The sequence below is a fragment of the Pecten maximus genome, chromosome 13 (genome assembly GCF_902652985.1).
Source record: "Pecten maximus chromosome 13, xPecMax1.1, whole genome shotgun sequence".
NCBI classification, from domain to species: domain Eukaryota; kingdom Metazoa; phylum Mollusca; class Bivalvia; order Pectinida; family Pectinidae; genus Pecten; species Pecten maximus.
Genome location: NC_047027.1, coordinates 5439034 through 5452528, shown reverse-complemented (window position 1 = coordinate 5452528; position 13495 = coordinate 5439034). Strand labels below are relative to the sequence as shown.

General features: G+C 44.6%; 2 protein-coding genes across 5 annotated transcripts in view; one reads left to right on the top strand and one right to left on the bottom strand.

Moving 5' to 3' along the window:
• Nucleotides 1-13495, bottom strand: part of LOC117340282 (kin of IRRE-like protein 1) — a 378740-nt gene that overhangs the window by 203926 nt on the left and 161319 nt on the right. The window contains exon 1 of one of the 4 annotated variants that reach the window (XM_033902048.1): nucleotides 7607-8379. The exons of the other annotated variants lie outside the window; for them this stretch is intronic. The gene's annotated coding sequence lies outside the window, so the exon portion shown is untranslated. Of the gene's footprint in view, nucleotides 1-7606; nucleotides 8380-13495 lie in introns of those variants that run through there. 4 annotated transcript variants of the gene reach the window in all.
• Nucleotides 136-723, top strand: LOC117340378 (proline-rich receptor-like protein kinase PERK2). The gene has a single exon (XM_033902140.1). It carries the CDS (start codon nucleotides 136-138, stop codon nucleotides 721-723), a length of 588 nt encoding a protein of 195 aa, XP_033758031.1.

Sequence of the window (13495 nt, the reverse complement as noted above, 5' to 3'; positions counted from 1 at the left end):
ATAATTCCTACAACCACTACAGGACAGACCTCAAACTCATTGTAGGTACCTTGGATCTCCCCTTTCCCTTTACTCTCTACCGTCCATATTCAGTTCCGAGCCATACCTCCCCTTGGAACTGAAAACCAGGTATGGATGTTGAGTCTCTTGGAACTGACAGCAATCTTGGAACACTGGTTCTCCTACCCCAAATACCCCAACGCCCTCCCGCCATGTTCTCCTACCCCAAATACCCCAACACCCTCCCGCCATGTTCTCCTACCCCAAATACCCCAACGCCCTCCCGCCATGTTCTCCGACCCCAAATACCCCAACGCCCTCCCGCCATGTTCTCCTACCCCAAATACCCCAACGCCCTCCCGCCATGTTCTCCTACCCCAAATACCCCAACGCCCTCCCGCCATGTTCTCCTACCCCAAATACCCCAACGCCCTCCCGCCATGTTCTCCTACCCCTAATACCCCAACGCCCTCCCGCCATGTTCTCCTACCCCAAATACCCCAACGCCCTCCCGCCATGTTCTCCTACCCCAAATACCCCAACGCCCTCCCGCCCAGTTCTCCTACCCTAATACCCCAACGCCCTCACGCCACGTTCTCCTACCCCAAATACCCCAACGCCCTCCCGCCAAGTTCTCCTACCCCTAATACCCCAACGCCCTCCCGCCACGTTCTCCTACCCCTAATACCCCAACGCCCTCCCGCCACGTTCTCCTACCCCTAATACCCCAACGCCCTCCCGCCACGTTCTCCTACCCCTAATACCCAACGCCCTCCGCACGGTCTCCTACCCCAATACCCACGCCCTCCCGCCAGTTCCTCCTACCCCTAATACCCCAACGCCCTCCCGCCACGTTCTCCTACCCCTAATACCCCAACGCCCTTCCCGCCACGTTCTCCTACCCCAAATACCCCAACGCCCTCCCGCCACGTTCTCCTACCCCTAATACCCCAACGCCCTCCCGCCACGTTCTCCTACCCCTAATACCCCAACGCCCTCCCGCCACGTTCTCCTACCCCTAATACCCCAACGCCCTCCCGCCACGTTCTCCTACCCCTAATACCCCAACGCCCTCCCGCCACGTTCTCCTACCCCTAATACCCCAACGCCCTCCCGCCACGTTCTCCTACCCCCTAATACCCCAACGCCCTCCCGCCATGTTCTCCTACCCCAAATACCCCAACGCCCTCCCGCCACGTTCTCCTACCCCTAATACCCCAACGCCCTCCCGCCATGTTCTCCTACCCCAAATACCCCAACGCCCCTCCCGCCATGTTCTCCTACCCCAAATACCCCCAACGCCCTCCCGCCATGTTCTCCTACCCCAAATACCCCAACACCCCTCCCGCCATGTTCTCCTACCCCAAATACCCCAACGCCCCTCCCGCCATGTTCTCCTACCCAAATACCCCAACGCCCTCCCGCCATGTTCTCCTACCCCAAATACCCCAACGCCCTCCCGCCATGTTCTCCTACCCCAAATACCCCAACGCCCTCCCGCCATGTTCTCCTACCCCAAATACCCCAACGCCCCTCCCGCCATGTTCTCCTACCCCAAATACCCCAATGCCCTCCCGCCATGTTCTCCTACCCCAAATACCCCAACCCCCTCCCGCCATGTTAAGTAGGGACATTGTGTCTCGGAGCCCATCATAGGACTGACCGCCAGGTAGTGATGTTGGGTCATCATTTCATTACATATATCAGGTCTATACATTCACTATGGGACAGGAGGAATCATTTATGTCAACCATAATCTCTATCCAGTTTCTATATCTGAACTGTCATAATCTCTATCCAGCCTCTGTATCTGAACTGTCATAATCTCTATCCAGCCTCTGTATCTGAACTGTCATAATCTCTATCCAGTCACTGTATCTGAACTCTCATAATCTCTATCCAACCTCTGTATCTGAACTCTCATAATCTCTATCCAGTCTCTGTATCTGAACTGTCATAATCTCTATCCAACCTCTGTATCTGAACTGTCATAATCTCTATCCAACCTCTGTATCTTAACTGTCATAATCTCTATCCAGTCACTGTATCTGAACTCTCATAATCTCTATCCAACCTCTGTATCTGAACTCTCATAATCTCTATCCAGTCTCTGTATCTGAACTGTCATAATCTCTATCCAACCTCTGTATCTGAACTGTCATAATCTCTATCCAACCTCTGTATCTGAACTGTCATAATCTCTATCCAGTCACTGTATCTGAACTCTCATAATCTCTATCCAACCTCTGTATCTGAACTCTCATAATCTCTATCCAGTCTCTGTATCTGAACTGTCATAATCTCTATCCAACCTCTGTATCTGAACTGTCATTATCTCTATCCAACCTCTGTATCTGAACTGTCATAATCTCTATCCAGCCTCTGTATCTGGACTGTCATAATCTCTATCCAGTCTCTGTATCTGAACTGTCATAATCTCTATCCAGTCTCTGTATCTGAACTGTCATAATCTCTATCCAGTCTCTGTATCTGAACTGTCATAATCTCTATCCAGGCTCTGTATCTGAACTGTCATAATCTCTATCCACCCTCTGTATCTGAACTGTCATAATCTCTATCAAACCTCTGTATCTTAACTGTCATAATCTCTATCCAGTCTTTGTATCTGGACTGTCATAATCTCTATCCAGAGTCTGTATCTGAACTGTCATAATCTCTATCCAGTGTCTGTATCTGAACTGTCATAATCTCTATCCAGCCTCTGTATCTGAACTGTCATAATCTCTATCCAGGCTCTGTATCTGAACTGTCATAATCTCTATCCAGTCCTTGTATCTGAACGGTCATAACCTCTATCCAGCCTCTGTATCTGAACGGTCATAACCTCTATCCAGCCTCTGTATCTGAACTGTCATAATCTCTATCCAGTGTCTGTATCTGAACTGTCATAATCTCTATCCAGTCTCTGTATCTGGACTGTCATAATCTCTATCCAGTGTCTGTATCTGAACTGTCATAATCTCTATCCAACCTCTGTATCTGAACTGTCATAATTTCTATCCAGTCTCTGTATCTGAACTGTCATAACCTCTATCCAGCCTCTGTATCTGAACTGTCATAATCTCTATCCAGCCTCTGTATCTGAACGGTCATAACCTCTATCCAGCCTCTGTATCTGAACTGTCATAATCTCTATCCAGCCTCTGTATCTGAACTGTCATAATCTCTATCCAGTCTCTGTATCTGAACTGTTATAATCTCTATCCAGTCTCTGTATCTGAACTGTCATAATCTCTATCTAACCTCTGTATCTGAACTGTCAAAATCTCTATCCAACCTCTGTATCTGAACTGTCATAATCTCTATCCAGCCTCTGTATCTGAACTGTCATTATCTCTATCCAGCCTCTGTATCTGAACTGTCATAATCTCTATCCAAAGTCTGTATCTGAACTGTCATAATCTCTATCCAGCCTCTGTATCTGAACTGTCATAATCTCTATCCAGTCTCTGTATCTGAACTCTCATAATCTCTATCCAGTCTTTGTATCTGAACTGTTATAATCTCTATCCAGCCTCTGTATCTGAACTGTCATAATCTCTATCCAGCCTCTGTATCTGGACTGTCATAATCTCTATCCAGTCTCTGTATCTGAACTGTCATAATCTCTATCCAGCCTCTGTATCTGAACTGTCATAATCTCTATCCAGCCTCTGTATCTGAACTGTCATTATCTCTATCCAGTCTCTGTATCTGAACTGTCATAATCTCTATCCAGCCTCTGTATCTGAACTGTCATAATCTCTATCCAGTCTCTGTATCTGAACTCTCATAATCTCTATCCAGTCTTTGTATCTGAACTGTTATAATCTCTATCCAACCTCTGTATCTGAACTGTCATAATCTCTATCCAGCCTCTGTATCTGAACTGTCATAATCTCTATCCAGTCTCTGTATCTGAACTCTCATAATCTCTATCCAGTCTTTGTATCTGAACTGTTATAATCTCTATCCAACCTCTGTATCTGAACTGTCATAATCTCTATCCAAAGTCTGTATCTGGACTGTCATAATCTCTATCCAGCCTCTGTATCTGAACTGTCATAATCTCTATCCAAAGTCTGTATCTGAACTGTCATAATCTCTATCCAGTCTTTGTATCTGAACTGTCATAATCTCTATCCAGCCTCTGTATCTGAACTGTCATAATCTCTATCCAGCCTCTGTATCTGAACTCTCATAATCTCTATCCAGCCTCTGTATCTGAACTGTTATAATCTCTATCCAACCTCTGTATCTGGACTGTCATAATCTCTATCCAAAGTCTGTATCTGGACTGTCATAATCTCTATCCAGCCTCTGTATCTGAACTATCATAATCTCTATCCAGGCTCTGTATCTGAACTGTCATAATCTCTATCCAGCCTCTGTATCTGAACTGTCATAATCTCTATCCAGCCTCTGTATCTGAACTGTCATATTCTCTATCTAACCTCTGTATCTGAACTGTCATAATCTCTATCCAGCCTCTGTATCTGAACTGTCATAATCTCTATCCAGTCTCTGTATCTGAACTGTCATAATCTCTATCCAGCCTCTGTATCTGAACTGTCATTATCTCTATCCAGTCTCTGTATCTGGACTGTCATAATCTCTATCCAGCCTCTGTATCTGAACTGTCATAATCTCTATCCAGTCTCTGTATCTGAACTGTCATAATCTCTATCTAACCTCTGTATCTGAACTGTCATAATCTCTATCCAGCCTCTGTATCTGAACTGTCATAATCTCTATCCAGCCTCTGTATCTGAACTCTCATAATCTCTATCCAGTCTCTGTATCTGAACTGTCATAATCTCTATCCAACCTCTGTATCTTAACTGTCATAATCTCTATCCAGCCTCTGTATCTGAACTGTCATAATCTCTTTCCAGCCTCTGTATCTGGACTGTCATAATCTCTATCCAAAGTCTGTATCTGAACTGTCATAATCTCTATCCAGCCTCTGTATCTGGATTGTCATAATCTCTATCCAGTCTCTGTATCTGAACTGTCATAATCTCTATCCAGTCTCTGTATCTGAACTGTCATAATCTCTATCCAAAGTCTGTATCTGGACTGTCATAATCTCTATCCAACCTCTGTATCTGGACTGTCATAATCTCTATCCAGTCTCTGTATCTGAACTGTCATAATCTCTATCCAACCTCTGTATCTGAACTGTCATAATCTCTATCCAGTCTCTGTATCTGAACTGTCATAATCTCTATCCAGTCACTGTATCTGAACTGTCATAATCTCTATCCAGCCTCTGTATCTGAACTGTCATAATCTCTATCCAAAGTCTGTATCTGAACTGTCATAATTTCTATCCAGTCTCTGTATCTGAACTGTCATAATCTCTATCCAGCCTCTGTATCTGGATTGTCATAATCTCTATCCAAAGTCTGTATCTGAACTGTCATAATCTCTATCCAGCCTCTGTATCTGAACTCTCATAATCTCTATCCAACCTCTGTATCTGAACTGTTATAATCTCTATCCAAAGTCTGTATCTGAACTGTCATAATCTCTATCCAAAGTCTGTATCTGAACTGTCAAAATCTCTATCCAGTCTCTGTATCTGAACTCTCATAATCTCTATCTAACCTCTGTATCTGAACTGTCATAATCTCTATCCAGCCTCTGTATCTGAACTGTCATAATCTCTATCCAGTCACTGTATCTGAACTCTCATAATCTCTATCCAACCTCTGTATCTGAACTGTTATAATCTCTATCCAAAGTCTGTATCTGAACTGTCATAATCTCTATCCAAAGTCTGTATCTGAACTGTCAAAATCTCTATCCAGTCTCTGTATCTGAACTGTCATAATCTCTATCCAGCCTCTGTATCTGAACTGTCATAATCTCTATCCAACCTCTGTATCTGAACTGTCATAATCTCTATCCAACCTCTGTATCTGAACTGTCATAATCTCTATCCAACCTCTGTATCTGAACTGTCATAATCTCTATCCAGCCTCTGTATCTGAACTCTCATAATCTCTATCCAACCTCTGTATCTGAACTGTCATAATCTCTATCCAGTCTCTGTATCTGAACTGTCATAATCTCTATCTAACCTCTGTATCTGAACTGTCATAATCTCTATCCAGCCTCTGTATCTGAACTGTCATAATCTCTATCCAGCCTCTGTATCTGAACTGTCATAATCTCTATCCAGTCTCTGTATCTGAACTGTCATAATCTCTATCCAGTCACTGTATCTGAACTCTCATAATCTCTATCCAGCCTCTGTATCTGAACTCTCATAATCTCTATCCAACCTCTGTATCTGAACTCTCATAATCTCTATCCAACCTCTGTATCTGAACTGTCATAATCTCTATCCAGTGTCTGTATCTGAACTGTCATATTCTCTATCCAACCTCTGTATCTGAACTCTCATAATCTCTATCCAACCTCTGTATCTGCACACAATAACTTAATGAGGAAATCATTTATTTGTAAATAACCATCTGTCATCAAATGTATATAATCTCTCATAGATTTCACTTTGAATAAAGCTTTATCATCGTTTTGATTCCATTTTAATGAGAAATGTAGAATGCCACATGACAATTTCCAACATGTTAACATGTCCGTATCTCTTATCTACACAACGGCCTGTCAATCAAAGGACTGTCATCAAACCAATTCATCAGTAACACATTAAATATATGTTTGATCTGATATTAACTAAGCCAGGATATGTGTGACACTCCACAAATAGGTTTGAATAAACCAGGAAAACATAAATGTTTTTTTTTCAAGATGATAAAATATTAATCAATTTTGAAATTGTGCTAAATGTGTCTGCTGAATGAATTAAACTGCGTAATAAAGCATGTTGATTATCCTCAATTCAATTTTTTTGGCAAACTTAAAAAAGTTCCCATAAAATTTAATGTTTTTACTGATCACAAAAAATGTCACTGTAACTGTAAGCTTAGATTTAACATGCTGTAACTGTTTTTTATCGTGTCTAAAAAAACTGAGTTCACTCTAATTTGCTGTTTACACTTTTGTATTGTATGCTCTATTGATAGGTAAAATCATCGGCTTCCTGTCACTGCCATTATACTGGATTATGAAAGAGGAAGAAAAATACAGAGAAAGAGGAAGAGAGAGAGACAGAAAGAGAGGGAGAGAGAGGGAGAGAGAGACAGAGAAAGACAGAAAGAGAGAGGAAGAGGGAGAGAGAAAGAGTCAGAAAATTGCAGACAAAGGAGGGTAAGAAAGAGAAAAAGAGATAACAGACACAGAAAAGAGAGAGAGGGAGACAGATGGACAGACAAAGAGACAGGCTGACAGACAGAGGAGGGGAGAGTGAGAAAAAGAAAAAGAAAAAAAAGGTGAAAGAGAGAAACACAGACAGAGGAAGAGAGAGAAAGAGGTGATTTTGCACAACATGCTTCCTGTAAATCATATGATATTATCCAAAGGATTGACAGTAAAACAAGAACCTACAATTTTCCTGTTAAAGAAATGACCCTCTAAAATATAAACACATGTACAAATGTACAGCTCCATGTGATCAAATGATTTAACAAACCTCATTTTGTAAATCAGCTTCCCAACAAAATGGGTACATACCACATACCTTTGTTTTATTGGCTAACGATGTCCAGAACACACAGGTAAATCCTTGTTAGGTACAACTAAAACCATGTCACCCAGGTAACAGGTGTATAGCAACACTTTCTGGTCAGAATTAAAATTTAAAGATCCCTCATACAAAGTATCCACAGGTAACATGTGTCCTCAACAAAGTCTGCCTAGAATTTAAAGATCCATTCTCAACACATCCAAGGAAATAATAGTTCTATATCTCGTGTTAAATATCAGGTGATATTTAATGGTGAAACACACTGGCAATATCCTGACTGAGGGAAACGTAAGGATGGCCGTCAATATAATATCACAGCAATGAAAGATCATCAATACGGTGTGTCGTACAAGTCGTCAATAATGTATCGGAGGATTCGTCAATAACGTATCCGAACACCGTAGGACACTGCTCAACACCTCTGTATACAGCTTCCAACCAAACACTAATCTACGTTCTCCTCTACATCAATTTGTCTGACTTAATGAATACTACGCGCTACATCGTACACTTGGGTCGCCGGAGCGTGCCACCTCTGGATGAGGTCGCTGAAGCGTGGCCCCTGTTTTTGCTCTATAGGAGGTGTCCGAGACGCCGAGAGAATTATCCTGTTACACCAATAATCTGCCCTAAAGGTAACGCCGAGAAACTGTTAGATCGAAACCACATCAGGCGCTTAGGAACATTCTATCACAGAGATGTAGCGTTACTTCCATAAGCATGGCTAAAGACATGCAAACTGTTGGCTCTCTCATACAGGCTGAGATCTCCCACCTATAAACATACAGTCTCTGATAGCATTGGAAACCTGTCAATGACAACCAAACTGTTACAGACAGACTGAGGAATATAGCCAGGTATTAAAGCTGCTATATGTAGGATTGATCAGGGACATAGGTTGGCAAGGAAACCTTGGCCAGGGACATAGGCATTAGTTGGAGGAGGGAAACTTTGGCCAGGGACATAGGTTGGCAAGGAAACCTTGGCCAGGGACATAGGTTGGCAAGGAAACCTTGGCCAGGGACATAGGTTGGCAAGGAATTCTTGGCCAGGGACATAGGTTGGCAAGGAAACATTGGCCAGGGACATAGGTTGGCAAGGAAACCTTGGCCAGGGACATAGGTTGGCAAGGAAACCTTGTCCAGGGACATAGGCATTAGCTGGGGAGGGAAACCTTGGCCAGGGACATAGGTTGGCAAGGAAACCTTGTCCAGGGACATAGGCATTAGTTGGAGGAGGGAAATTTTGGCCAGGGACATAGGTTGGCAAGGAAACCTTGGCCAGGGACATAGGTTGGCAAGGAATTCTTGGCCAGGGACATAGGTTGGCAAGGAAACATTGGCCAGGGACATAGGTTGGCAAGGAAACCTTGGCCATGGACATAGACATTAGCTAGGGAGGCAAACATTGTCCAGGGATATAGGCATTAGTTGGGGAGGGAAACCTTGTCCAGGGACAAAGGCGTTAGTTGGGGAGGGACACCTTGTCCAGGGACATAGGCATTAGTTGGCGAGGGAAAACTTGTCCAGGGACATAGGCATTAGTTGGCGAGGGAAAACTTGTCCAGGGATATAGACATAAGTTGGGGAGGGAAACCTTGTCCAGGGATATAGCCATGGGCTTGGGGACACACACTACTCACCAGGGACACAAACTACTCATCAGGGACATACACTACTCACCAGACATACACTACTCACCAGACACACACTACTCACCAGACATACACTACACACCAGACATACACTACTCACCAGACATACACTACTCACCAGGGACACACACTACTCACCAGACATACACTACTCACCAGGGACACACACTACTCACCAGACATACACTACTCACCAGACACACACTACTCACCAGGGACACACACTACTCACCAGACATACACTACTCACCAGGGACACACACTACTCACCAGACATACACTACTCACCAGGGACACACACTACTCACCAGGGACATACACTACTCACCAGACACACACTACTCACCAGGGACATACACTACTCACCAGACATACACTACTCACCAGACATACACTACTCACCAGATATACACTACTCACCAGACACACACTACTCACCAGGGACATACACTACTCACCAGACATACACTACTCACCAGGGACACACACTACTCACCAGACATACACTACTCACCAGACATACACTACTCACCAGACACACACTACTCACCAGGGACATACACTACTCACCAGACACACACTACTCACCAGACATACACTACTCACCAGACATACACTACTCACCAGACATACACTACTCACCAGACATACACTACTCACCAGACATACACTACTCACCAGGGACATACACTACTCACCAGACACACACTACTCACCAGACATACACTACTCACCAGACATACACTACTCACCAGGGACATACACTACTCACCAGGGACATACACTACTCACCAGACATACACTACTCACCAGGGACATACACTACTCACCAGGGACATACACTACTCACCAGACATACACTACTCACCAGACATACACTACTCACCAGACATACACTACTCACCAGACATACACTACTCACCAGGGACACACTACTCACCAGACATACACTACTCACCAGGGACATACACTACTCACCAGACATACACTACTCACCAGACACACACTACTCACCAGACATACACTACTCACCAGACATACACTACTCACCAGGGACATACACTACTCACCAGACACACACTACTCACCAGGGACATACACTACTCACCAGACACACACTACTCACCAGACATACACTACTCACCAGACATACACTACTCACCAGACATACACTACTCACCAGACATACACTACTCACCAGACATACACTACTCACCAGGGACATACACTACTCACCAGACACACACTACTCACCAGGGACACACACTACTCACCAGACATACACTACTCACCAGACATACACTACTCACCAGACATACACTACTCACCAGGGACATACACTACACACCAGACACACACTACTCACCAGGGACATACACTACTCACCAGACATACACTACTCACCAGGGACATACACTACTCACCAGACATACACTACTCACCAGACATACACTACTCACCAGACATACACTACTCACCAGACATACACTACTCACCAGACATACACTACTCACCAGACATACACTACTCACCAGGGACACACACTACTCACCAGACATACACTACTCACCAGACATACACTACTCACCAGACATACACTACTCACCAGACATACACTACTCACCAGACATACACTACTCACCAGGGACATACACTACTCACCAGACATACACTACTCACCAGGGACATACACTACTCACCAGGGACATACACTACTCACCAGGGACATACACTACTCACCAGACATACACTACTCACCAGACACACACTACTCACCAGACATACACTACTCACCAGGGACACACACTACTCACCAGGGACATACACTACTCACCAGACATACACTACTCACCAGACATACACTACTCACCAGACATACACTACTCACCAGACATACACTACTCACCAGACATACACTACTCACCAGGGACATACACTACTCACCAGACACACACTACTCACCAGACACACACTACTCACCAGACATACACTACTCACCAGACATACACTACTCACCAGACATACACTACTCACCAGACATACACTACTCACCAGACATACACTACTCACCAGACATACACTACTCACCAGACACACACTACTCACCAGACATACACTACTCACCAGACATACACTACTCACCAGACACACACTACTCACCAGACATACACTACTCACCAGGGACATACACTACTCACCAGGGACATACACTACTCACCAGGGACATACACTACTCACCAGACATACACTACTCACCAGACATACACTACTCACCAGGGACATACACTACTCACCAGGGACATACACTACTCACCAGACATACACTACTCACCAGACATACACTACTCACCAGGGACATACACTACTCACCAGGGACATACACTACTCACCAGACATACACTACTCACCAGACATACACTACTCACCAGACATACACTACTCACCAGACATACACTACTCACCAGACATACACTACTCACCAGACACACACTACTCACCAGACACACACTACTCACCAGACATACACTACTCACCAGACATACACTACTCACCAGACATACACTACTCACCAGACCTACACTACTCACCAGGGACATACACTACTCACCAGACATACACTACTCACCAGGGACACACACTACTCACCAGACATACACTACTCACCAGACATACACTACTCACCAGGGACACACACTACTCACCAGACATACACTACTCACCAGGGACATACACTACTCACCAGACATACACTACTCACCAGACATACACTACTCACCAGACATACACTACTCACCAGACATACACTACTCACCAGACATACACTACTCACCAGACACACACTACTCACCAGACATACACTACTCACCAGACACACACTACTCACCAGGGACATACACTACTCACCAGACATACACTACTCACCAGACATACACTACTCACCAGACATACACTACTCACCAGACACACACTACTCACCAGACATACACTACTCACCAGACATACACTACTCACCAGATATACACTACTCACCAGACATACACTACTCACCAGACACACACTACTCACCAGGGACATACACTACTCACCAGACATACACTACTCACCAGGGACATACACTACTCACCAGACATACTCTACTCACCAGGGACATACACTACTCACCAGACATACTCTACTCACCAGACACACACTACTCACCAGACACACACTACTCACCAGACATACACTACTCACCAGACATACACTACTCACCAGACATACACTACTCACCAGGGACATACACTACTCACCAGGGACACACACTACTCACCAGGGACATACACTACTCACCAGACACACACTACACACCAGACATACACTACTCACCAGACATACACTACTCACCAGACACACACTACTCACCAGACATACACTACTCACCAGACATACACTACTCACCAGACATACACTACACACCAGACACACACTACTCACCAGACATACACTACTCACCAGACACACACTACTCACCAGACATACACTACTCACCAGGGACATACACTACTCACCAGACACACACTACTCACCAGACATACACTACTCACCAGACATACACTACTCACCAGACATACACTACTCACCAGGGACACACTACTCACGAGGGACACACACTACTCACCAGACATACACTACTCACCAGGGACACACTACTCACGAGGGACACACACTACTCACCAGACATACACTACTCACCAGACATACACTACTCACCAGACATACACTACTCACCAGACACACACTACTCACCAGACATACACTACTCACCAGACACACACTACACACCAGACATACACTACTCACCAGACACACACTACTCACCAGACATACACTACTCACCAGACACACACTACTCACCAGACATACATTACTCACCAGACATACACTACTAACCAGACATACACTACTCACCAGACACACACTACTCACCAGACATACACTACTCACCAGACACACACTACTCACCAGACACACACTACTCACCAGGGACATACACTACTCACCAGACATACACTACTCACCAGGGACATACACTACTCACCAGACATACACTACTCACCAGACATACACTACTCACCAGGGACACACTACTCACCAGACATACACTACTAACCAGACACACACTACTCACCAGACATACACTACTCACCAGACATACACTACTCACCAGACACACACTACTCACCAGGGAC